The sequence below is a fragment of the Poecilia mexicana genome, unplaced genomic scaffold, assembly GCF_051168715.1.
Source record: "Poecilia mexicana isolate PSO_F unplaced genomic scaffold, ASM5116871v1 scaffold_9, whole genome shotgun sequence".
Classification (NCBI taxonomy): Eukaryota; Metazoa; Chordata; class Actinopteri; order Cyprinodontiformes; family Poeciliidae; genus Poecilia; species Poecilia mexicana.
The window spans coordinates 20711575-20736730 of NW_028263378.1; the positions used below are offsets into that span (position 1 = coordinate 20711575).

Below are 25156 nucleotides of genomic sequence, written 5' to 3' on the forward strand. Positions count from 1 at the left end.
TTAGGAGCCACTTCACCTTCTAGTTAGTCATGTGTTACGTGACCGATTCAGCTGACCTCTGAAAGCATGTGTATGTCCCAAGGCATGAGATGAACACACTGTGTAGAGTCATTTTAGTTTCATTCTGACAACTGAATTCACCTTGATTGAACTACTGCTACTGCATGAAAACACAGCTTGCGACATGGTAGTTAGGAAAATGGCCATTTATCAACAAGTTGCAGGCATGAGTGTAGCAATTCAGGAATTTGGTGTACAGCATCAGTAAAAAGACTGATCAATATTTCTAGAGGAGCTGAAAACAGTCTAGAGTTCTAGAGTTGTAGAAATATGCACTGTTGATATATTCTAGTTCATTAAGAAAATTGTATTATTATTAAGTAGTAAATTATGCTACAAATGATTTCATGTATGAAAGGAAAAATAGCCAAGCTGGCTATATGTAGAAAGGTAATTAAATATGGTAATTAAATATGGAAAGGGTTACACAGTCATTTCCAAGGATTTAGGTCACGGGTGAATCACGGTGAGAGAAATTTTCCAAAAGTTGGAACAAAGATGAACTTTCCTAGAAATACCTAAATTTCTCCAAGGACACTGTCAACCTATCCAGGAGGTCACGAAAGGACCTTTAACATCATCTAAATCACTGCAGACCTGCAAGAAAGAAAAGGGGCAAAAATCATACCAAAGAGGACCAGAAGTAATGAACACAAGGGCCTTTCAAAGAACATGTTTGTGATCCCCAAAACTTTTCCAGGTTTCTGTAAGCTGAGCATAAGATGTGTATAAAACAAAAAAAATTTCAAAAGGATGGTGTGACGTGAACTTAATTAGGTTGTTCATGCTAGAAAACCTTTCAGTGTGGCTGAACTAAAACAATTCATTTCCACTTGTCCCCCATGCCTGATGGTATGAGTGTATAGTACAATCATCTACAAGGTTGTAACTTTTCTTAAATTTTACGTTTTGTGCAAAAGAAAACATCCCACTTTACAACATATGTTGTTTATTAAAAGACGGTATAGGAACGGAGAATTCTTTGAAAACTAACACAGCAATTGCTTAAAAGCAAATAAGCAGAGTTTTGTGCATCAGAATAAAAGGCTACACAGTTCATACTACTACTTGCTTGTTAAAGCATTTATGGCAGAGCAGTGTTTCCTGGATGTTTCTGCTACTAAAACCACTCAAAACAATGGAGGAGACTTGTGATCAGTTGAGCAATTGAGCTGGTAAGTCACCAAATGCAAATCAAAACAGCAGCAACTACAATTTAGATTATAGTTGCTTTTGTCTCTAACTAAAGCAGAGGAATCATTTCTATTGAAATCCACACAGCCAAGTTTTGGTTGATTATCAAAAGCACTCTGCTCTTTAGAGACTCAACCATGTATGTGAGACCCTGAGGTTGGGGCAGAACTAGCAGCCTGGGAATACTGCAAGCCTTCTCACAAGTGAAAAACCACAAACGTGTCTGAGTGCAAGTGTGTGAGAGAGAGAGAGAGAGAGAAAAAGTGATGAGAAACGGATGATAAAAGTGCAGCAGCCTCCAGATTTCTTTCAGCTTTATCTCAGAAGCTATACAGAGTAATGTCATCTGGGCCAGTCTCTCTCCCCACATGGTTCCCCTCAGTGGGGACTTAAGTTGTCAGATACAAGAGAACAGACTGTTGAGTTAGGACAGTGTGTGTGTCTGTGTGTGTATATTCGTGTGTGTGTGTGTGTGTAGGTGTGTGCGCATGCGCGGGTGTGCGTGTGTGTGTGTGTGTGTGTGTGTGTGTGTGTGAACAAGAGAGTGCTCCCAATGAATTTTCAGCAAGCAACAACAACCTGATCCTGTATATCTCCCGAACTGGGTCAGCTCACCAGTGTGCTCATTGACTGTTTCTCACCTGCCCACTTTGAAAACCAGAGGCCAAATAATTCAATCAAAGAGCGCTCAGTGATCGTGTCGAGGGGGGGGGAATGAATCAAAGATAGAAGTGTTGCGTTGATCTTCCAGAGAATCAATACGGTACAAGTACGAATACAGCTCATTGCTCTTTGGGTTTGTTTTTATCAGGAGAGGATGGGAAGTGTCCGCGCATTCATGCCCAAGCATCCATTCGAAAACACACACACGCCCATTTCTGACAGAAAAAAAGAAACAAAAAGACAAATGTGGATTGAACAGTAGCAAACAGAGAAATGCTTCCTGTTAGTTCGAGCAGGATTATGGGAGGCAGCTCTGTAATAACCGAAGCAGAGGTGAAACCAGGTGTTAGAAAAAGCCGCTGTTCCATTTAATATTTGTTCTCCGTCCACCTAGTAAGCCAACAATCACCCCCACAGAGACCAAGGAGAGAATGAAATCTTCCAGTGCAATATGCCACCCAGGCCCTCGCCAAAATGATATAATTGAAATCTTTTCAAATGTTTGTTCCATCTGGAACAATCTACTTCTTCTCCAAAGGCGAAATCACAGCCAGTTTGGCAGCCAGTACTCTCAAGGTATACTTTCTAAAGGCCTTGACTTCAGCTAAGATGATTAAATAGCAGCTATTTCCAAGTGTAATGCTGACGTAAAATAAAGGTGGAATGAATGCACCAATCATTCTTCAAGAGATGGAAAATAGGCTAATCCTGCTCTGATCAGTAACTGGTGTTAAAAAGCAAAAGAGAAAAAAAAAGTATTTTCATTTCTGTTCAATACATGTACCAAAGAGGTCCCACTATTTTCAGTCGCTAACCACATCATTCGACAGCATGTAATTCGATGCATTTTTAAAAAGTGAATAAAAATCAGATACATTTTTAAGGCATAAGCAGTAACTCTTTAAAGAAAAGATTTTGGATTCACATCACTTATCTTTATCAAAAAAAAAAAAAAAAACAACCTGCAGCATTTCTTTCTGTGTTGGATAAAAAAATGAAAGAACAAAAAGTGAATGCCTTGGACAGAAATTGTATCGGCTAAGAAAAGGTTGATATCTTCAATATCTTCTAAAATCAGTTTCCACTGAGGATGCGTTTTGCTGCAACCCCATCAGTACATGCATGTGTTGCACAAAATAGCCTGTAGCAACTATTACAAAAAAACCTATAGCTGTTTGATCAAACCACTGACCTCCCACTGACTGCAGTAGCCCACATTGATTCTGAGTACCTCCCCCTGCCACCCTCTGCCTCTCTGTCTCATTATATATTATCCTTTCCTCTTTCTATTCCCTTTCCTCTCTTTAGTAATCTATTGTTCTCAAATAAAATGGGTCTGGCAAGCTGTGTATCTTCTCTTTTTAGTCAGACAGGTGTCCTTTGGGGAAAAGTTAAGGCCTGTCACTGAATGATCCTTCCTTTGGCTACCAACAGAGAAGTAAAAAGAGGCTCCAGAAAGTTTACTCAAGTCTTGTACTTTGCTGAGCTTTAAATTTTAGTGGGGTTTTTTTTATCATTAAATTCATGATTCTGATTGCTCAAAGCATCTTACAATGCTGTAAGTTTTTGAAACATAGACATACAACATGCTGGGTTTGCTCCAGTGCCTTGTAAATGTGGTAATACCCTTAAAACTCAAACATTATCCACGCATTTATGTGTATTTAAATAGGAGTTTGTAGAACAACAATAAATTGAAAAAGTGTGCAAATATTTTCAACCCCATTTTTCTGCTTTATCTCTACAAACTCAACTTTCCTCAGAAGCAGTCAAGATGGTGACTCTGGAGGAGCTGCACTCACAGCTTAGGCGGGAGAGTCACATGGGACAATGATTAGCTGTGGACTCCACAAACTGCGCTATTTTCACCCTTGCTCTGCATCTTATCTGACTGGACTGGAGCTTCTTGGCAAAGAAGATTAGAGATAAATTAAAATCTTAAAAATGTCAAAAGCAAACACCAAAGACTTGCAGCTCATACAGCAGCAAAAGGCAGTTCTACAAAGTACCAACTTCAGTTTGCTGAATGCCAGTGCAGGCCAGACATAAACAAGAGACAGCTTTATATTCCCAGTAAAATCCATTGAATTTAGAGGTTGCTACATGTCAAAGTGTGGAAAATTTCAAGGAGTAATAAAACTTTTGAAAGGCATCATTACTGTTCTATTTTAAATCAGGTAAAGTTATGCAAAAAAGAAGGATAGTTTGAGCACTTTAAAAGTGTTGACTGTGAACTCTTCATGGGAAGGTAAAATCGTAAGCCTCAATAAAGCTCAACAGCTCATTGTGTCTGAATTGTGGTGAAATTCTCTTACATGACAGCCCTCGTTTACTTCTGAAGAACAAGCAAAAAATAAAATAAAATAAAAAATACTGGAACTAGAGCGGCGGCTCCTGAGTGATTGCTGCTCTGTTGGTGAACGAGCAAGCCCGTGTCCACGCAGCGGCAGCGTGCACACACTCATCGAGCTGTTGACCTCGGAGGGGCTTTGCGTGGCCGCAGATAATGAGCTTTAACGTTCTATTTCATCTTTCTCAAAAAGGAGGAGCACTGCAGACACCAGAGGGCCTAAAGGTCAAAGAAAGCCGCTCGCTCTGAAAAGAGATAACACAATGCAGGCAAGCAGGTAATTATTGAGACAATCATAAATTGGAGGAGGCCTGATAGAGTTCCATTACTTTAGCTGAGTGGAGGGTGAATTTAGTGTTGGAGAAGAGGAACCATTAACACTATGAGTGTGCTACTCTCCATAGAAAGTATATAAGTGGAGTTAGAGAAGGGCCTGTCTGAACAAATTACTGTGTGTGCCTAAAGAGACTACGCAGAATGTTTATGTACAGTATATAAACCATTCAAACAAAAGTACGACTTCTGTTGATACTGAAGTGGCACTTTGACTTTTAAGTTGCAGAAATTTTATTATTATTATTATTATTATTATTATTATTATTATTATTATTATTATTATTAGGTAACACTTTATTTGAAGGGGGTTGAATAAAACTGACATGACACTGACATAACACCTGTCATGAACATCAATAAGCCTTCATGAATATTTATGACTGTTGTCATAAAGCGTCATTCGGTAAATTATGACACTTTTAATACAAAGTTGACATTATTCAAAATGTCTTTGTTATGACATCTTGACATTAACCAAGAAATCATTACTGATATAAATTTGTTATAAAAGTATTACTGATTGCACTTTAAAAATTAGGTAACTTTATGTTATTAAAGGTAAAGTTTAAACAGTAATGATTTCTTGGTTAATGTCAAGTTGTCATAACAAAGACATTTTGAATAATGTCAACTTTGTATTAAAAGTGTCATAATTTACCGAATGACGTTTTATGACAACAGTCATAAATATTCATGAAGGCTTATTCATGTTCATGACAGGTGTTATGTCAGTCTTATTCAACCCCCTTCAAATAAAGTGTTACCTATTATTATTATTATTATTATTATTATCAAACCTGGTCTTCCAGTGCATGTACACATTAATTTCCTGCAACAGCTCCTATGTTGGCATGCAAAACAATATTTCTGCACAGACTGGAGACAGACGATGTCCTTTGGAGGAGAAGCATTTTGTAATTAAGAGGCAGGCGGCTGTTGATGGTAAAAGAGTAATAATAATAGTAATAGAGTCTATGGCAAAAGTATTCACACATTTTAACTTTTTCTCACAATTCAAAAGAGTTAAAATGCCAGAGTATGTGCTCTGGCATTATAGCGTGATTCTATACGCCAAAGCACAACATAGTGGCACATAATTGATACATTGTACATAATTGTACATGTTTTCTAGTTTGTTTGTTTGTTTGTTTGTTTGTTTTTGTTTTAACAAACAAAAAGACCTGAAAACCTTTTGCCTTATAGCCCTGGCTGTGGGGTCATTGATTGTTCTGTGAATCTCTGTCAGAGTCTTTCCCAGCCTTTAACAGCTCTTCTTCCAGGATGGCCTTGCATTTAGCGCCATCAATTTTTGAATCGACTCTGACCATTTTCCGGGATCCACGGTGAAGAAAATCATCACCATAGCATGACGCTGCCATCGCCGTGTTACTCAGAGGAGTGGGTGTGCTCAGGGTGATGTGCAGTGTTAAGTTTTCCTTTCTACAGTATTTAGCATGAAGGACAGATTTGTGATTAATAGTTGTGCGGCAGGAGTTTGTATTTATAATGTGATAAAGTGCGAAAGCAGAAAGGGGCAGACAACTCCTTTGTTCCTCCGATCTGACAGGTGGTTAATCTTCATTAGTGTCATAAATCATCTTAAAAGCACCTACGATTATTAAAACATTGCTCATTTCAACACAAGAAATTAAAGAGTATCAGAAGGAGCGCGAAGCCCCCTGATGGTCAGTACAGGGACATGAGTCTCCAGTAAAAGATCTTGACAGCTGGTTTGGCCCCAGGCACTGTGTTTCACCTCCTCCGAGGAGAACTAACACAAGGAAACATGTCACGGCTGGGTAGGTGTGAATTAAATCTGGCTGCTGGAATCCAATAGAGGGCCCATGCAGCCAAACTGATCCACTAATGTTTTGTTCAGCTTAATTGAGCATTGTCCCTTCAACTCAGCCTCACGTCTTCATCTTGCATCTAATAGCGGCCGCTCTCTAAACGTCTAATTACCTGAAGTTGCATTGGAAAAATGAGCAAACTTTATGATGGCGTAGGAGACAATCAAAAAGTGCAAATGTGCTGCTCCAGTAAAAATTTCAAAGCTAAAATCGACTTGAATGATAATAAATTACTTTTTTTTTTCACTCCAGAATTTGTGGTTTAGACTAAGAACACAAACCCAAATGCCGTCACAAACGAACAGAAAAAACAAAAAAAAAACACACAAACTCCGGCATGTTTTTTCTTTTTTACTTCACCTGCAGAGTGCATCCGCGCGACAAACCCGCCGCAGCTCCAGACAGTTCGGCTTCTCCTTATCTGTGTAAGAGCAATCAGGAACGATCGTCTGCCTGCGTCTCTCGGCGCAGCCTTCAGACTGGCAGGGACAGAAGATCAGCCGCTGGCTTAGCTCTGGAGGCACGCGGTCCATGAAGGCCCTCAGAGTCTTGTGGCAGCGCTTCCTGTTGCAGCTCTCTCCTTTGTTGGTGTCACTCCGGCTGCAGGTGGTGATGTAGCTGCTGCGGTGCCTCTTGCAGAGGGAGTTTAGGTTGCAAGCTTTAGTTGCGTTAAGGCAAGGGTTGCAATCCTTCTCTGCTTCAGGACACTGGAAGGGCTTGGGGGTCAGTGTGTGCATTCCTAAACGTAAAGACATGGAACAAAATTAGCGTAGAAGAAAATAAAAGTTAAAACTAACAGAAGCAAACACTTAAAATATATCCCTGTGTGTGATGAGTGTGACGAGACAATGTCCTCACACTATTATACCACCAGTTCTAGCTTGAACCTCTGATACAACTTCTGATACTTGAGTACATACATTTTTCAGCTGAGTCTGGGACAAGCAGACCAGTCAATGTTCCTCCAACTTGTTGTTGTCAAATTCTCTTGAGTTTGTGTGAAATGTAGCCTCAGTTCTCCGTAGCTGACAAAAAGTTTCAGAAATATCTGTTGTTTGCCATTTGGGTTCCCTAAGAACAGACAAAACTAGGACTCATCCTTTAAATCCTACAAACAAGGCCTATTATTGAAAACATTAATTTTGTTAGAATTAGATGTGATTTACTTTTAGGAGTAGTTTTATTACACCGTACTTTCTACTCGGCTGGAAGTAAAAAAGAAAAGGCGTGAAATACAGACGCACCAAGTTAAAGGTAAGACTTATTTATTACGCACACGCTTTGCTACTTTAAGGCAATTTTCCACCTGCTGAGCCTGCTGCGCAATTTAGCACTGGAAGTAATTCACTAAATTCTAAACTGCATTGTATTTATATTGCTGACAATAAGTATTAGTCTCAGGTTTTTTTTTTGTTTTGTTTTGTTTGTCTAAATGAAAGAAAAAAACTGATTTGGAAAAGTGATTCTCCTGAATCGATCTGTTATTTTTGAATGACATTACTAATTTGTGTACCTTTTTCTTTCCATTTTAGTCTTTAAAATACTGCACTTTGTAGATATCGTGTTTTTGTCCGTCTGATGACATACTTTTTAAATATTAAATCAGATGTTTCGATTAGTTGCCCAGTACTTCAGTACTAATTTATTTCATTAAATGAAACAAAGGAACAAATAAAAACTTTTTTACTCTTACTCGTGTATTTTTTTTTAGATGGATGGTTCTTAGTTTTTTCTCATACGTCAGTACAATGTTGGATATCTTACCCACCCCGAAGAAGACGGGAGGAGGAGCCTATTGATAAAAACCCCAAATTTGCAAACCCTGCAGAACTTTTTCCACATTCAGTTCAATAATTATTTTGGATTAACAGATTATACTGCTGTTCAAAGTAAGTCATTCTTGAAGCAGGGCAGGTGTAGCAGACTGAACATGGGGTCATCTCTCATGTCTTTGTCGCTGTAATATTTCAAATTTTCAAGCATTTCATCTATTCTGAGCAATATTTATGTTTTTTTAAATGCTGATGGAATGTAAGTCTTTTTCATCAACATCTGAAAAATTACATAAATCACTCATGCTGGAGATTCTTCTTTTATCTGAAGCAAATTTGTTATGTAGTTCCTATATCTATTAACATGGCTCACACATTTTTAGTTAAACATGTTATGGTTAATTATAGTGATCAAGCGTGATTCTTTTGATTCATGCTGCAATATTTAAGCAAGCGCAGCCTGTGCCCTGCCTCACTGTTCATGTTCTGACTTATCAACACTGACTTCACATCGTTTGATGAATCCCTGGTAGAGAGACTTCAACATCATCTTTACCTCTGATTTTTCAAACAGCTGTGAGCCAGCAGAGGGACGCCTCCAGCCAGGCCCATCCACTCCACCTAAATCGATCCAGGCTGTTACAGACCTTGAGTCAAATATAAGTAAATTAAGATATGATTTCAGATTACATGTTGATGAATTATTCGTTAACCCGTTGACAGCTGACGTGATTACCATAATACCAGGTGATTATCACGTTGTCATATTGTTACAAATATTATTTCAATGTATCGTTCAGTCTTTTGACTCAATGGAGCAAACGAGAAACGTTGTCATCATTATTCATTCGTCTTCCGGAGGTAATGTGAAAACAGAAGGCCTCGGAAATGTTGGTGGAGAAAGAGAAACTGCGTCGCACAATCCTGGGATCCGCTGAGGTCATGGAGACGATGCAGGAACAGAGTTTTGTTCCTCAGTGCCATCCAGTTGCACATTTATTTTTATTTTTGAGTGACAACAAAACCCCTAAAATTACCCATCCAGCTGTTTATCATAGCTGAGAAAAAAAAAAGTCATGTTATTAAAGTTGTTTGAACGTTCTCAGATGCTGTACCATTTTGGTAATAAGAGAAAAAACTTTTCTCATGAAATATACTTGTAATAAAGCAGCTTTATGTTCACTGGTGGCACCCCTCTGGCTATATTAGAGAAGTTAACCTTCTTTCCCCTGTAGATAATGATATTTCAGAGGTCGTGGCGGCACGGTGACACTCTGAGAGACTCATCTCTTATTCAACAGAACCAATCTCCTTCCATGTCTATCAGACAGCCTGGAGCAGGAAGAGGACAATCTTTTTTTTCTGCCTTTTTTTTTTTTAAAGGGGCTTTGAAAGATGCACAGGATTGTCCTCCCATGTTACGTTACACGTTATCAATCCTTGAAATTGGGGGAGAGAGCTCGTAAAAGCCCAAAAGGGGGGATAAAAATAAATAAGCAAAATTAATGATTTTGTGGTTTCGGGGAAACAAAACTCGCAGTCCCATAAGACTAACAAAATTCCAGAAAATCATCCTAGAGGGAAGGAAGAGCATTTAAATGACCTTCCCTTTCAGCGTTGCTATTATGAAGATATCTTAAGATTAATTTAGTAAGAACTCTGATAAATGGACGGGTGCTAAGTGTTTTGTCATGAGCTTTTTTGTTCAAATGTTACATTTTATTTGACTCTTTTTAGATCACAGTATCCTCATCTGTCCCAACACTACCAGACAGAGAGTCAGTTTAAACTCAACATATTCTGAGTATTATTTAAGTGCCTTTTACTTTTGCGACATTTGAGCATATTTCAAACACAGTGGACTTTATTTATGAAAACGGGAGTAGATTCACATGTGATCTATGAAGCTGTGGAAATCGTGGCCAATCTCAGCATGTGGAGACTTGATAAGTTTACTGTCTGAAAACAAACAATCTTCATGTGAATTCAACAACCTGCAGTGAAGGAGCAAAAAGGGCGATAGTCTCACAAATATTTTAGAACACAAAACCTAAACTGAGGTTTTTCCACGCAAATACATTTTCTACAAATGTTGCAGAAAATATGGGTAATGCTGAAGGGGGTCTTGTTGCCGTCATTACGTCTCAGAGCACCAAAGGAAATCTGACTACGCAATGCAATATTGTGCAGAACTGCACAGGCATAAAATGTATTACCGTTTTTAGGCCATGTTCCACCAGCTGATCCAAGGCAGACCAATCTCCCCTGCAGTACTCCAGAGCAGTGATTCACTACGGCCTGTTATTATGACTTTGGGGTCTCTGGTTTCCCAAAGCAGAATGAAGTTTTACATTCTGACATAACTACATAATTAGATGTCTTTGAAATCAAAAGCCAGATATTGCTTTCCATAAAAAAAGTGCTGAATCCAGGAGAATCTTCATCTTCCTGAGTGTAATTATGAAGAAGACATTAACAACACTGGCTGTTTAAATGGTTTTACATGCTGGTCCAGATCTCGTAACACTTTTATGTTCTGCTTAGCAGGTCAGCAGTTAATCAGCTCAGATTCATAAAAGTAACATTATTTTAAGAATTATTTTGCCCTACAATAAAATTGTTTAAAGTTATTGGCTATCAAACGTAGTTTTTGCACTAATATGGATCAATAATTGCCAAGCACTGAATTATATATTTGCTGGTTCAAGCTGACGTAAATTTACATAAACAATCTCTAAATTTGGCATGGGATTTTTTTTAAACATGTGGCACATTCACAACTTAAGTCATACATTCCCAGATTTGCAATGAAAGGATATCAAGTCATAGTTTTAATATGGAGATATGGCTCACTGCCATGGCTTTTGGGAACAGTAGGAGTTGTTAAGTGAATAAGTTAATTGTCAAATGTGTCTCAAAAGAGTTTTCTATTGCTTACAGTCAAGGTAAAGTATTGCTCCTGTATTTTGCATTATGTAAGAAAATATGGTGACTAATGATGCTAAAATGTAGGTTTTATTTGCAGCTTCCAATTTGGCCATAAATTTAAGGACTATTGGGCTAAATAAGTAACTTTCACTGCATTTGATCATCACTATTTTAAAATAAGGAAACAACTGACGGACCAAATCTGAAGTGATTTTTTTACAGCTTGAGATATTCTATCTAGTAACACAAAAAACAGCAGCTAAGAAGGGTTTCGATGTATTCCCATGCCAGCAGTCAATCAAAAAGCTCCACTGACGACCCTACACTAATTATTCTGCCCATATGCATTTTTCATAAACTTGGACCCTTGCATGAGAATTAATCAGTAATTTCAGACAGGAACAAATTAGTTCCTATACTGTTACACCAATAGCTAAAAAAAAAAAAAGAAAACTCATTTTAACCACGGTCTACAATAAGGCCGAAGTACGGCCCAAGTTTTAGTTAAGTGGGCCGAGCTCAAGCAGGGCCAGAGGAGAGCAATACGGTCCAGCTGGTGGAAACGTTCACAGGGCGACTGTCCAGTAGTTCAGGCTGCATTACATTGATGGATTGCAGCTTCTAAATCTCCCCTGGCCATCTGCAGCTATAATGTGGGCCACTGGGGGGGTCTGAGATGAAAAGAAAATAGGAGAAGGATGAGCTCCTACGATTTATCTGACCAGGCCGAGCAGAGTCTGCAATGGAGGCTGCAGCAAAGGATGGGTTTTTACTACCTTTGATTGGGAAGCAAAGACGGAATCTGGTGCTGGAACCAAAAAGATGTCCTAGGGCGGGCATAAGACATAAAGCCCACTTGATGGCTCTAATGTTGTTACACTTTAATAGGAAAGCATGCAAGTGCAGGAGGCGAAGAGGAAGGAGGCAAAGAGGTGGAGCCGAGATGGGAAACATTTAGTATTGTGTTACAGAGTTATAATTGATTTTCCGAGTGCATCACAACACAGATTTTCAGAAAACACGTTGTGCAGTAATGTTCGGAGAAAGCGGGCTGATAAGCCGACGAGATGAGATGTATAAAAATGGAAAAAGCTTTAAGAGCAGAGCGAAGACTTGTGCCGGTTGATTACTGTAGCTGATCATGATCGAAGGATGAAGTGAGAGGATACAAACAGATTAAATGGCCACTCACACAGACAAGCTGGAGAGCTTTCAATTAATGGAGCCTAGTTCAGGAAGAAAAAAAAATGCACAGTGCACAAAATAATTAACGCAACTCATCAGCGGTGCAATCAACTGCTCTCAGCATAACAATATACCTATCTATAAACATAGCAGTTCCACAGAACAAGTAAGAAAAGCTGACAAAGGGAAAGGCTAGAAAACTGGAAGGATGTACTAAGTGAATATTGGATGTGGGATCAATATATACCAAAAGTCATGTAAATATTAGAACAGTCTGGTTACCAAGGTTGTCAAAATATACTAAAGACTTAAAAATCAAAGTCCTTCAAATGCAAAAAAACACAATCAAAGTGATTAATTTTCTTCTACTGTCTCTTCTAGCATTCTCCCCCAGTGATAATGGTGAAATATGACCTCTTATTAAACATGACGAATGAGAACCAGTTCATGTTGGAGCTGACAACATATTTCAAAATGTTTAGGAGGTGAACTTGAAACTCCCATGAACACTTTATCCATAATAAATGTAGTGACTCTTTGTGGATCGTAAATCAGAGTTCTCTAGTGGTGATACTGATTTTGGCAAACAATGGGAGAGAAGTCAAGACAATGAGGTGAGAAAGAAAAAAGTGGTTAGTCAGAGAGTCGGATGGTGAGAAGCAGGCCGTGTTCTGGTGCAAAAGAAGGGCATAGTCAAAATGAAACTGAGCAAAAAGTAAAAAAAAAAAAATAAGAGCTTGTAAGAACAGAAAAAAAGCTGATGAAATGGGGCATGCACTTTGTATTAGGATTTGGATACTTTAATTCCTAAAGAGTAAGGGATCTTCTTTCTTAAGTAATTGCTCTCTGTCAGCCTAATTTGAATTCAGCATTTCATATATCATCCCGTACTCGAGGGACGCTGCACTGCAGAAAGGCTGGGGGAGTTTGAGGGTATATGGGGCTTGGGGGTGGAGGGGTTCAGGCTAGGTTAGGAGTATGAGGTTGACTCCTGGTATGTTCTCAGTAATTAGGAAAGGTGCCAAAGTCTGAATTTAATACAGCCCAGGGTGAGCGTGCGAGAGCTTGTTAGGAAAGTCTTTAGTCCGGACCCCGAGGAGTGTGTCAAGCATTTCCGTGTCAAAGGCCTCATCAGTCATTAGCGCTATATACTCTGTCGCAGTAGGGATTTCCAGAGGGGAGGAAAAGGAGCCGCACTGAATCTACAAAATCATCTCTTTAAGCTTTACCGAGCGGGTTATGTGAGTGGATTTCATAAAAGGCAGGGCAGTGGAGTTCAGAGAAACGCTGGGTTTCTCAGAGATCAGCTACATTTTACAACTGAATATGAAATAAATGCAGCAAATCGAAGCAGTTTGAGATCGAGAGGCTGCAAGAAGTCACGGACATTGTGCAAAAGCTAAATATTTTTACATAGAGAACTCCTCAGATAACACTGGGCTCCCAGAGAAGCTGTGAGTCACAACAAACACGGGTGTATATTCTGAAATGTTTATGAGAATTTCTAATTTGCCTTTGTGGCATTCCTCGTTGGCACTCTTTATTCAGCTCTCTCAACGCTGATGACAATACAGAAAGCTTCGAGACAGCTTAACAAGATGCGTATTTAAAGGTTTGCCTGTGCAATATTGCTTTAATGATCAGTTCTACTGTTCATTATCAGGATTCAAGTCAACTGAAACAACACATTCTGCGCTCTGACGCTGACTTTCTCTGTAAAATGCTGACTACTGCAAGGGGAGAAGAGGCAAGTCTCATTACAAATCCACTGAGGGACGAGCTAAGGCTTTACTAAGAGTGAACTGATTAGGAAATGCACACAGGATAATGAAGCATATTAGCAAAAGCAATATGAACACACATGGGGACAGCTGCAGGCATACACAAAACTAATCTTGCACAAATCCATGCAAAGCTACTCTTGCACCCCAAAGCGCTTGGAAACCTCAATGTACATATGCAAAAAAAAACAAAAAAAAACCTGCTAGTGTTTGCCTAAGTAACAAGAATTGTTATGACAATGGCGTGAAAATGTCAAACATTTGCAGCAGCATACTTAGCAGAGCTGGTGCACTGTTCCATCTCCGCAGCTGTGCTACAAGCAGCTTTCTAGATTTAATTGGACGGCGGACATACTCTGCTGAGAGGTGAGGGGCTTAGAGCGGAGAGGTGGAGGGTCTAACTAAAGGATGTTAAACCTAATTCCAGGAGGAAACCCTGAATGGAGGATTTTCTGCTGCCCTTTGCTCTCGATAAGTTAATCAGCTCAGTACCGATCCAAGAAAACAGAACACACTGCAAAATACCGTGTTGCAATCATTATAAATAATATCTCTGCATCTTTTTGTAGAAAAACGCCACTTATTTAACCTTTGATAAAGGTTAAATTCTGAAGAATGATTCATCCCCACTTTTCACTGTATTCTCTTGCTTCCTGAATACAACCAAGACTTTGTTGATATTGTTGAACAATACAACCGATCTGGAGATGTCCACTGTCACACTCAGACATTTTGCCAGGTTCTTTTAGGATTTCTTTTTTTTTTTTTTAAATATTAGACAACCATGCAGTATTTCTGGAAGTATTTCTGTTGTTTTAAGTGGGGCTTGAAACCCCAGTCACTGCAGGTTGTTTATGCACAGAACTCCATGCTCCAGTAAACTCATGCATTACTAGTGAGTGTGAAATCTACTTGAAGGACAGAAGGAAAGAAAAAGAAAAAAAGAAAAGCAGAACAAAAATATGCTTTTGGTTTTAGATTTTCTATTATTTCAAAGATAAATTTATGAGATCTCACTTTCCACTGCTATCCTTATACTCCCTGCCCCCTAAAGTCCGGCACCTAAAACAGTTGCCTGTTTGCAACCTTTACAGCATAAAGAGCAACATCTGCTCTCAGCCTAGCCAAATAAAAAAATTTGCATAGAACTGTGCATGTAACTAAGAATTTTTATAAGTTTAGATATCATTTACAACAATGTTGCCATGTGTGTTCATCCATGTCAGTTGTTGTTGTTTTTTTTTGTTTTTTTTTAACCATCAACCTGCCACGGGATTACAGATGAAAATATTAGCCCTTGTGGCAAAATTTAGCACATTTACATGGTTGTTTAAAAATACTCATATTGAGTAATATGCACTGTACCTCATAAAATAAATTCAAATTAGAATTAGATCAATATCTACTCTCTATTTTTATTATTTAAAATAAAGATAAACAAAATTTAGCTAAAGACGATGGATTTAATTTTCCTGTAGGATGGTAAATGATGTTGAATATTCATATAGTTACCAGCTTAATGAAAACGAAAACATAACATTGATACTTTCAGACTTGTTCTCTGTAGAAATGCAATGCAAATCAGTGATTCTTGAGAATAGGGATAAAACAGGTCCTATGGATAAAGCACAAAATTTGAATAAAATATACACAAAATATAATTTTTTCAAATATCTGACTCAACTAACCTGGGTCATGTGAGCACAACAATGTATATTTTCCAGGTATTTGCTGAATATTTTTTTATTTTAAACATTGTAGTTGGTGGATGATGCCTGTAAAAGCCCTTGTCCAGGAGCAGAACTTAATACATAATAGTTTAAAATAATTAAAGAAATACTAAAATTATATATTGTGACAATTAAGTATAAGTAATATAATATATAAATAATTATAGAGGTATCAATAAATTGAATTAAAAATAATTTTTATATATTTTCCAACTCCATTGAAATTTGTCCCTAGTTTTTGTCAACACCATCAGAAATGAAAAGAATGTAAAAAAAAAAATCAGGCATTATTGGGGGGCACCAGAACTTCTGAGGACCCCATGATCTCTTCTTTTCTCTTCCTTTGCTAGGAGGGCTAGTTAGCTCCGGTTAGCTTAAGTTATTTTTTAGTTTTTTCTTCTGTTTTATTCCTAAGTTGTTTGTCACAACCATGATGTGTCAACACCATAACTGACAATTTACAAAACTTTGATGAAATTTTGTGAAATAAAAGCTTAATTTTGGTCAACTGTAAAGATTTCATGGACCTGATGAGCTACAATATGACCTCCTTCAGAATAACATAATATAAATTGAGGTAGTTTGGCTTTTTTTCAACTCCGTCAGATGTCAACTCCATCAGAGTTTTTCTGAGTCTTTCAGTGAAATTGTTGTCAAATCTCACTTAAATGTGCAATTAATTCATTTTAATGTATTTTACATGAATTGCATTACTTCACATGTACCAAGTTTTTCAATTTCTTTACTAGTTTGTCACCACCGTCAGTTCTGTGTCAACTCAGTCAGATGGCCTTTTTATTGTTTTTGGTTTTAAATAATATTTCTTTTGTTTCTTGAGAAGCATTTGTCTGTAAAATGAGTAAAAATATCACTAATAGGGTCAATAATATTTTTTTTTTTTTGTCAGATGGTGATGACAACGTTCTAAGTCAAGTCGATTAAAAATGTAATTTTTAAAAAAAAATGTTGCAACTGGGAGCCTGTACCTTAGCATCTTTACATTTCCTAAACATTATTTGTCATATTTGCATACATAAGGTTAAGAAATAACAAAAAAAAATTATGGGAAAATTAAAACCCATTTTGTCCCTATTCTCAAGAATCACTGAAATATTGCAGGAAAAAACTGCAGGAAAAAAAAGCTGCATTTGTTATTCTATCTACATTTAAAGACATTTGGTTATTTTGTGAATTTTAGCGAAACTTATCACGTGACATTGTGAAAAAGACCTGAGCCACAGGTTGCAGACCCCTCACCAAAAGGTGTCTGTTGCCATTTAATTCAAGAACCATATAAGTTGATTCATATAAGCTGATTTATCATGAACTGTGACCAGTTTCTTTCTTGTAAGCACATGCAGCTTCAATATGCCTCTGCAGTGCAAACCGTTGAATCAATAATCAGGCACAGAGATGTCTGTAAAGAGGTGTAACAAGATATTGTGATATCAAAATGTCACCAAATGAAGTAAAGTCTGTCTCATGAAATACTATGAAATTCAAACATGAAGGTGAATGCTTTAGACTTGATATTCTGCATTTTGTTCTTTCTCTTGTTTTGAAGTATGCAAGAAGTAGTTCTTGAGTGACTATCGAAAATAGAGAGACAGACAAAATATTAAACTTTTGTGAATGTTAAAACCTAACAAATCTAGTGTGGGCTGGAATATCTAAGATCATAATGTTGATAATAGTCCAATAACGTGCAACTGGCATTAGAGCTCTCTGTTATTGCAGAAAGCCCAAGTTTGTTTATCATTTCGCCCCTAGTCAGTATACGTCTTCATACCTCACTTTTACTGAGGAAAGATCAGCAGCTTAATTCCAAACGTGAAAAGATAAAAATTCTTCCAGCTAGATGGAACATCATTTTCTCTGAGATTGTTATTTTTAAGGAAAGATAAAGCAACTCTTTTTTTTTCTTTTTTCTGCCCTTGTTGAAAGGATCCTAACTGTGCTGTGGTTTTTACAAACAAAAGGTCTTGAACCAAGTTACAGATTCAAGCTGTTCTTTTTGCTTTCCTTTATTTTTTCACTGTTTCACACAGATGATCACCCATCCTTCCTCTTTGTTACTCCACCAAGTGTGATTAAAGAAAAATGGGCACAATTGAAGGAGTGTGGGGTATCAAGACCCTACATCAGAAACCGCCTCTGCTTTCTGTTGCTCTGTTTACTGTGTTTTATATCTGTTAGGATTAGTTAACAACATGGTTCATTAGAACACATTAAATTGCCATTACAGTGTTTTTGTGCAAGCAAAGGTATTTTAATTGAGACAATCGGTATAGTTGCAAATGAGCTCCTAACACAAATATATCAGTTTTAAAATGCAGGAAGCTGTAGCTCGTTTTCCTCCTCCTTCATCAGAGAAACAATCTCATTGTTCACCACCAGGCATGAAAAAAAAAAAAAAACACCAGGGTAGGGCTAAGAAAAACAAAGTAAACAATTACATTTTATTCAGCCTAGATCTGCATGTGATTGTCAAAGATTGAGGGGGACACTTGGCTCTGACAGCCTTTTGTAGCTTGTTCACATGTGTTTATGGTTCATTCGAAAGTAATACTACTACTACTACTACTAGTACTACTGGTACCTCGAATAATAACACTAATGATAAATAAAGTATCAATCAGGACTGCAGCCAAGCAAATGAAATAGCTTACTGGAAAGATCAGCTTAAAAGCAAAACACAACTGGGACTGACAAAAAGTCCCAAGCCAGAATTTTTTTTCACTCTTTTGCAGCATTTTGGGATTGGCTCCGGGTCTGAAGTGTGGTTTATTGTGTTAGTGCCCAGAAGCACAGAAACAAAACAGGGGCAAAGTTGTCTTTGTTGTTATTAATATTAATAACTCCAAGTTCAGTTTGTGTATCCTGACAAGGCGGTAAACATTGGGAGTTTTGCCAAAATACAACATTTTAGAAAAGTCTGCTAAAAACAACAACTACGGGCTTCTAGGTAGAGGACATCCAGGTCACCTAATGTCCAGAGGAGTCATAAGGGCACAAAGTAAAGGTCAATAAGAACTGTAGACAGGGCTTACACAAAGTTCAGAGTTTAAGCTTGATTTGTTGGCTTTAGTAAACATTCGGCCAAACCAACCACTTTAAGCAGATTCTTAAGTGAATTTTTAAAGCTTTTTTTTTTTTTTACCCCCAAGTCAGACAAACATTTTCTCTGAACATTATAGCTCTGATGGAGAAATCGTTCATGCAGCAAGTAGTTCGGTCTTCTATATTTGAGCCAGAATATGGTGCCTGATGGACAGTAAAAGTAACAAGCAGTGCTGAGGATAATGATTATTTCCAGAACTCAAATCTACTTATATTCCCTTTTGAAGTTTCTGTGACACACCAGCACAGCCACCAGACACCTGACATACAAATCCACTGCTATTTACATTAAACACTAAGCACACAAACAGAGTGGAGGACTTTGTTTTGTGACTTGTGTGGAGCTGAAGTGGGTGCCGGTGCCTAACACTCGCCTTGGTATCAATGCTGTAATTACTATCATGTCTCGGATCGAACGTGCAGTCATGTTTGGGCTGAGCGGACCCATCATAAGTCTATCTGCTTGTCGATCATTTTTAGCAGAGGTAGGGGCTGATGTGGCAGACTCACAGGCCCCGAATGGATAAATAGTTGATACTCAGAAGTAAAATCCATCAAGCCAGTGGCAGTTTCTGATGAAGAACTCTCACTCTATTGTCATCTCATTTCGGGAATAATTAGAAAAAGGCTCACATTTTTGTACTAAGACCATCCAGAATGTAAAGATGAGCTGAGCTGAGCATTCACCAGCTGAAACACTGCTGATGGAGGAGTACGAGCCACACAGAATTTTATCTATGTGTTAATACCAGAAAGTTTTGAATCATTGAACAAACTGAATGTAAACACTGTCCTCATTCAATATGACAGACCCCACAAGGATCACTATGTTCCTTCCTTTTAAATAGAGACTACTTAAAACCCGCGACTGCATTTCGAGGAAAACAAAACCAAGTGGCTTTGGCTGCCTTGTAGTATTAAAAGGAGAAACAATGCGTCGTTATGTTTCATTTGTTTCCAAATTAGAGAGAGTGCACATTACAATATATTATATAATTTCTTTTCTTTTCTGCTCAACCTTCCAAACCCTATTTTCATTTTCAGACTTTTCAATTTTCTCCTGCTCTATGAAGCTCACGTTGCACCGGCCTCATCAACCAATCAGATATCACGTATTCCCCCTGCTATCCATACTGTAACGTCCGCAAACATGAATATGAATGTTTCCCAGTGCCATGGCAAATGTAGTGAGAACTGCATAAAATGAGTGTGTAATTACTTATTTTTTTTGCCCGTGGTTTACTCTCAGTGCCACAATCAATTATGCTGCCCACAGAAATGGTAAATAATGAGCAAAGCTTGAGGCTAAAAAGATTTTTGGAGAGCGAATTCAATACTTCACCTCCGAGAGAACGGGAGAAACAGCTGAAGTAAAATGGATACAGTAATGAGTCCCCTGTTGTATCTTGTTATGTCTAGATACATCCTACTGCATTACTTCTTCTCACCCTGGCACACATATTTTTGCTTCTACATTACGAACTTTATCATAACAAACTGCACTTACAACACATTTGACTTTTTTTATTTTTGAGTGCTTGTTAGCTGAAAATCTCCCAAAAAGATTTTGGTTCTTTATGAGATATCAGAAAATATGCAATAAGTAGTGCTACATTTGACAAAAAAAAAAAGAAATACACTGCAGTTGGCGTTTGTGGATTTGGAAAACGAAATAGAGCACCCAGTGGAAATTTCTGTGAGAACATGACAAAGGCAAATAATCTTGCGCAGTTGAACTCAAGATTTAGATATTTCATTCTCCAGTCACATCCATTATATGGCCCTGTGGTGCACTACCTATTGTAGCTGTGGTTTAAAAATGTGGGTAGCTGTATTGATTTGTTACACCCTGGCAATGGTAACCAACAGATTAAATAGCTGGCTATAACTCTGAGCTGTTTAATTAGTAAAGCAAAGAAGAAATCACAGTAGAAGCAAAATCGATGGTTAGGAAAAATGCAGTGTGGTGAACACAAAACTGACTGTGCGGTATAAATATCCAACAACCAGAGTGTATGAAAGGACAGATGAAGCAATAAGCCCCTTGCAAAGCAAAGAGTAGCTGATTTTGACGACAGTGCAAAGCTCTCTTGAACTTTCGAACGCTTTGTCAGGTTGCAACTTCAATGCATCTTATTGGGATGACAGGCCAACTCAAAGTATGGATAGAAAGTAGAAGGACACATTGTTTTCCACATTTTTTTGTAATTAGTAATCTGAAAGCCAACTTGAATTAAAACTATATACAGCCCACTTTTCCTTCTAACATGACTGTGCCACCATCATGTTTAACTGTGGAGATGGGTGTTCAGAATTACCTGCACTGCTTGTTTTCCTCCACACATTGCATTTTGCATCTGGGCCAAAAAATGTACTTACTATCTGATGTGATCTTGGCACCTTATTTCCAATGCTTGCTCTGTACTGTGTGTGTCTTGTGGCAAACTGTAAGCGGGAATTTGTATTGCTTTCCTATGAGGTCGGCTTTCTTCTTGCTTTTTTCCATATAGAGAAAACAGATACTTATCACCCGAGTTGTAGTTCTCTGAGAGCTCTCCACAGTCACCACGGCCCCATTTAGTTGCTTCTCTGATTGTCTCAGTTTCTTATAAATGAAATTTATAAAATAAATTTCTTCAAAGGTCTGCAGTTGTTTCATTTTCCAGTGACACATGAACAGTGCTCAATTAAATGATCAATGCTTGAGAAATGACTTTTAACTTGTCAAGACATTTATCCCTGACCTTGGTCTTCATGGTCTTCTGTTTGTTCACTAATGTATCCTAACAAACATCTGAAGCATTTGCAAAACATCTGAATGATTATCAAGATTAAGTGACACACAGTGGCACATTATCTTACTTATCGATATTGAATTCAAGGGGGCTTAACTAAACGAATGCAACAATTTTCCGATTTATATTAGTAAAAAAAAGTTGAGAACAATATTTAAGCTGAAAACCACACACCATTTCAGAAAATATAATCAAAACTGTGAAAAGCGGAAAACCGCTTTTAAATTAACTAGATAGCAGGTTTGGAAGAAAGTCTCTACATTTTGTTCCTTGTAATAAGCTCTTTTACACCCTCTTTTGAAAGTGCAGAAGGGCAAGATGAGCTCAGTGCTGATCTCAGTTTAGATCAAAGGAGGGATACCTGAAGAGATGGAAGCCAAGCCAAACACGTCGGGTTGCCGGTTGGGGGCTACAGGTTCATACGGAGATGAGTCTTCCATATCTCCACCTGAAACAACAAAGGAATAATATTTATTACCGCTGAAGAAACCCAAATCACTCTAACACCGATAGAAAGCAACGTGGCTCACGGAAACTAAAGACGGAAAACAGATGAGCCAAACAAATCTAAGCACTGGATTTGAAGAAGACATTAGGTGCTAATAAGCTGTTCTACTGAGTTCAGTCAAGGTCTTACATCCTGATCAAATGATTTCCTTTTGGTGAATCAGCCTGTTCCTGTTGTGGTCTGAATCTCCGAATCAAGAAAACGATTGGCAAACTAAAGCACAAGCAATGGATCTTCCCTGCTAACAATGTGTTGTAGGAGCAGTTTGTAAAAAAAAAAAAAAAAATCAAATTAGCACTCAACTGACTGTGTGTCTCCCATGCGTCCGCTCCTCCGTGGGCTCTAATCCCACATTTAAAATTCATAGCCATTCTGTGTGATTGAGACAAACCCTCCAGTGTGTAATAGCTTTGCATTCTGATCCTAACAGGAACACAGTGCAGGTGTTGTGAGGGTGGCTCTGAGGCCCCCTGCTAGAGATGAGGAAATTTGAAATCTCCTGGTAGGAGGCTACACTTCCCGAGCAACAAATCAGTAGATGTAATCAGAGCATAAGGTGCAATTTATCAAAATAATGCCCAGAAATGTTCGTAGTGAAGATAAAAGCAGTCTTTGCTTGGATTTTCCTGTTGAAGATATGCTCTTTCTTTTCTTATTGCATGATGTGTAATGTGCTTTTTTTCCCCTGCACGCATGCCACATGGGGGTCATTCCTGTTAACGACTGGAAAGGGAGTGAAATATTATCACAAGAAACATGAAAGAAAAAAAAAACTTCAGTAAATGTTTATCTCTTAAAAAACAGAATCAAGGCAGCTCTTTATGTAAAGCTTTACAGCTTTAGAAATAAAGCAGGAGACATGAGTCAAAAACAGGACAGGATAGGAGCATCAGAAAAACTGACTCTCTGCACTGGCTCAACTCCAAACGCAGCTATGAGCCCAAAGGTTCTGTCTCCTGGCTTAGCGGCCGCAGGAAAACATGAACCGCCAGCAATGTGACGCCAGCAGGAATCTGGATGCCGGCCAAAAGGTCAGGATGGAGGCACCACAAAAAGTCCGGCTTCATGTGAGCAGTGAGCAGACAGGGGGCCACAAAAAAGACACTGGAGAAAAGTAAAACAGAAAAGTTCCCTTTGATTGAGCTTGAGGTTTGACAAGGAGAGTATTAATAAGAGAAACATTAAATAGAGCCACTGTAGCTCTGGAGGAGCTGCAGAGATCCACAGCTTCAGATGCAGAATCTGTTGACAGAGTGAATGCTGTGAATTTGGCCTTCGTGGAAAACTGTCAAGAAGAAAGTCATCGTTGAAAGACAAGCCAGTTTGTGGTTTTGCCACAAAGGGACACTGCAAATACTGAAGGATGTGTTCAAGTCAGATGAAGCTTGAAATTTAAATATCTTTATGGTTATCAGTGGCAATAGTAGCATCATCCTCAGGCCGGAGGGGGATGGGATGATGGGTGGATGTAAATACAAGGCAACCCTGGAAGAAAACTTCACAGAGGCTACAAACTGGAGGCTGGGGGCGATGTTGACTTTGCAGCAGGACCCTAATATCACAACGGATCAAAGCATGTTCCAGTGCTGGGATGGCACAGTCCAAGTTACCAGTAAAAACATCCGTAATTTTGCGATAATCTTTTTAGATGCCTGTCCGTTTATGCTGTGAATTTTGCAAGTTAAGTCAAAATACTGGAACATGTAAACCAGGCAGTGCTTTGAATTCATTCAGACAATAATTCATTCTTTGATAAAGAGTTTTAATAAGTTATGTGAGGGTAAGTCTGCACGCTCTACTGGAACAATATCATCACAAGGTCAACATTTCTTCAATCTTTTAATCAAAATAAGTGGTTTTATTTTTCTCTAACAACACAGCAGCATACATAAAACTGTTATGATGTATAAATGTCTGTTTTGGAAGATAATCTTGTGATCGACCGTGAGACGGAAAGCTCTTTTATTTCCAGAAAAATTCACAATTAAATCTAAAATTGGAACTCTTTGTTTTGTTTTTCACCAAATATAAACTAGTCTGCTTGTTTGCAAACAGTTCTGTTTAATTCTGGTTTTGAATCATTTTCCTTCTGCAGCACATTGATAAATCAATCAGCAATATGTTGGTGTTATAGTCATTTTATTTTAGATCCAGGTTGAAATTTGCGTCTTAAAAGTTTTTGGAGGCAATAACACACATCAGTGCCTTACTGATGGTTAAAAATTTCACCAATAATAACACTTTCAATCTAAAAATAAGAGATTTAGTTCACCTCTTTGAAGCATATGGATGTGCATTAGAGTCAAGGCAAGTTGTTGATTCCCCATGTTCTCTCAAACAGTGGTGAAACTTTGATGGGCATGGACCTAATCAGGTAGCCTGGGGTGTGTAAACATTAGCCAGTTGTTACAAAGAACCCAAAGTGTAACAAGAAAATACCTCCCTCATCATTGCACCATAAGAATCATCATAGAACCATGGATCTTTATGTCCATGTGGTTGACACCTAATTCCAAAGTTAGGAAATACATTTCCAAACTGTTATCGTCCAATTTTGGTGGCACTGTGAGATATGTGGGCAGGTCTGTCCACAAACTGTCATCTAAAGGATATTTTCTTCTTTTTTTGTTTTATCTCAGTTTTTCAGAAACTGCTGATCTGCTGTAAATGCAATAAGACCACAACCAAGCCACGTTTAAAGTAACTTATATTTGTTTTCTGCTCAGATGCCCAGTTTGTAATTTAGCAATTATTCTACACAACATCTTGAAGGGTTGCGTTTTTGCAAATTTGTTGATTAATTTGCTGTTTTCTTTTACCAAGCAATTGAACAGGCATACCTAAAACTGTCGCTGGCTGTTGCATACTGGATGTGATTTTAATT

The 25156-nt window shown here is 38.1% G+C and overlaps 1 protein-coding gene across 1 annotated transcript in view; it reads right to left on the bottom strand.

Moving 5' to 3' along the window:
• LOC106928045 (GDNF family receptor alpha-2-like) overlaps positions 1-25156 on the bottom strand; it is a 73377-nt gene that overhangs the window by 32198 nt on the left and 16023 nt on the right. The window contains exons 3-4 of the mRNA XM_088008964.1: positions 22126-22212; positions 6814-7192 (exon numbers count right to left, since the gene is read on the bottom strand). Of these exons, the coding sequence (XP_087865090.1) occupies positions 6814-7192; positions 22126-22212 (466 nt within the window). The remainder of the gene's footprint in view (positions 1-6813; positions 7193-22125; positions 22213-25156) is intronic.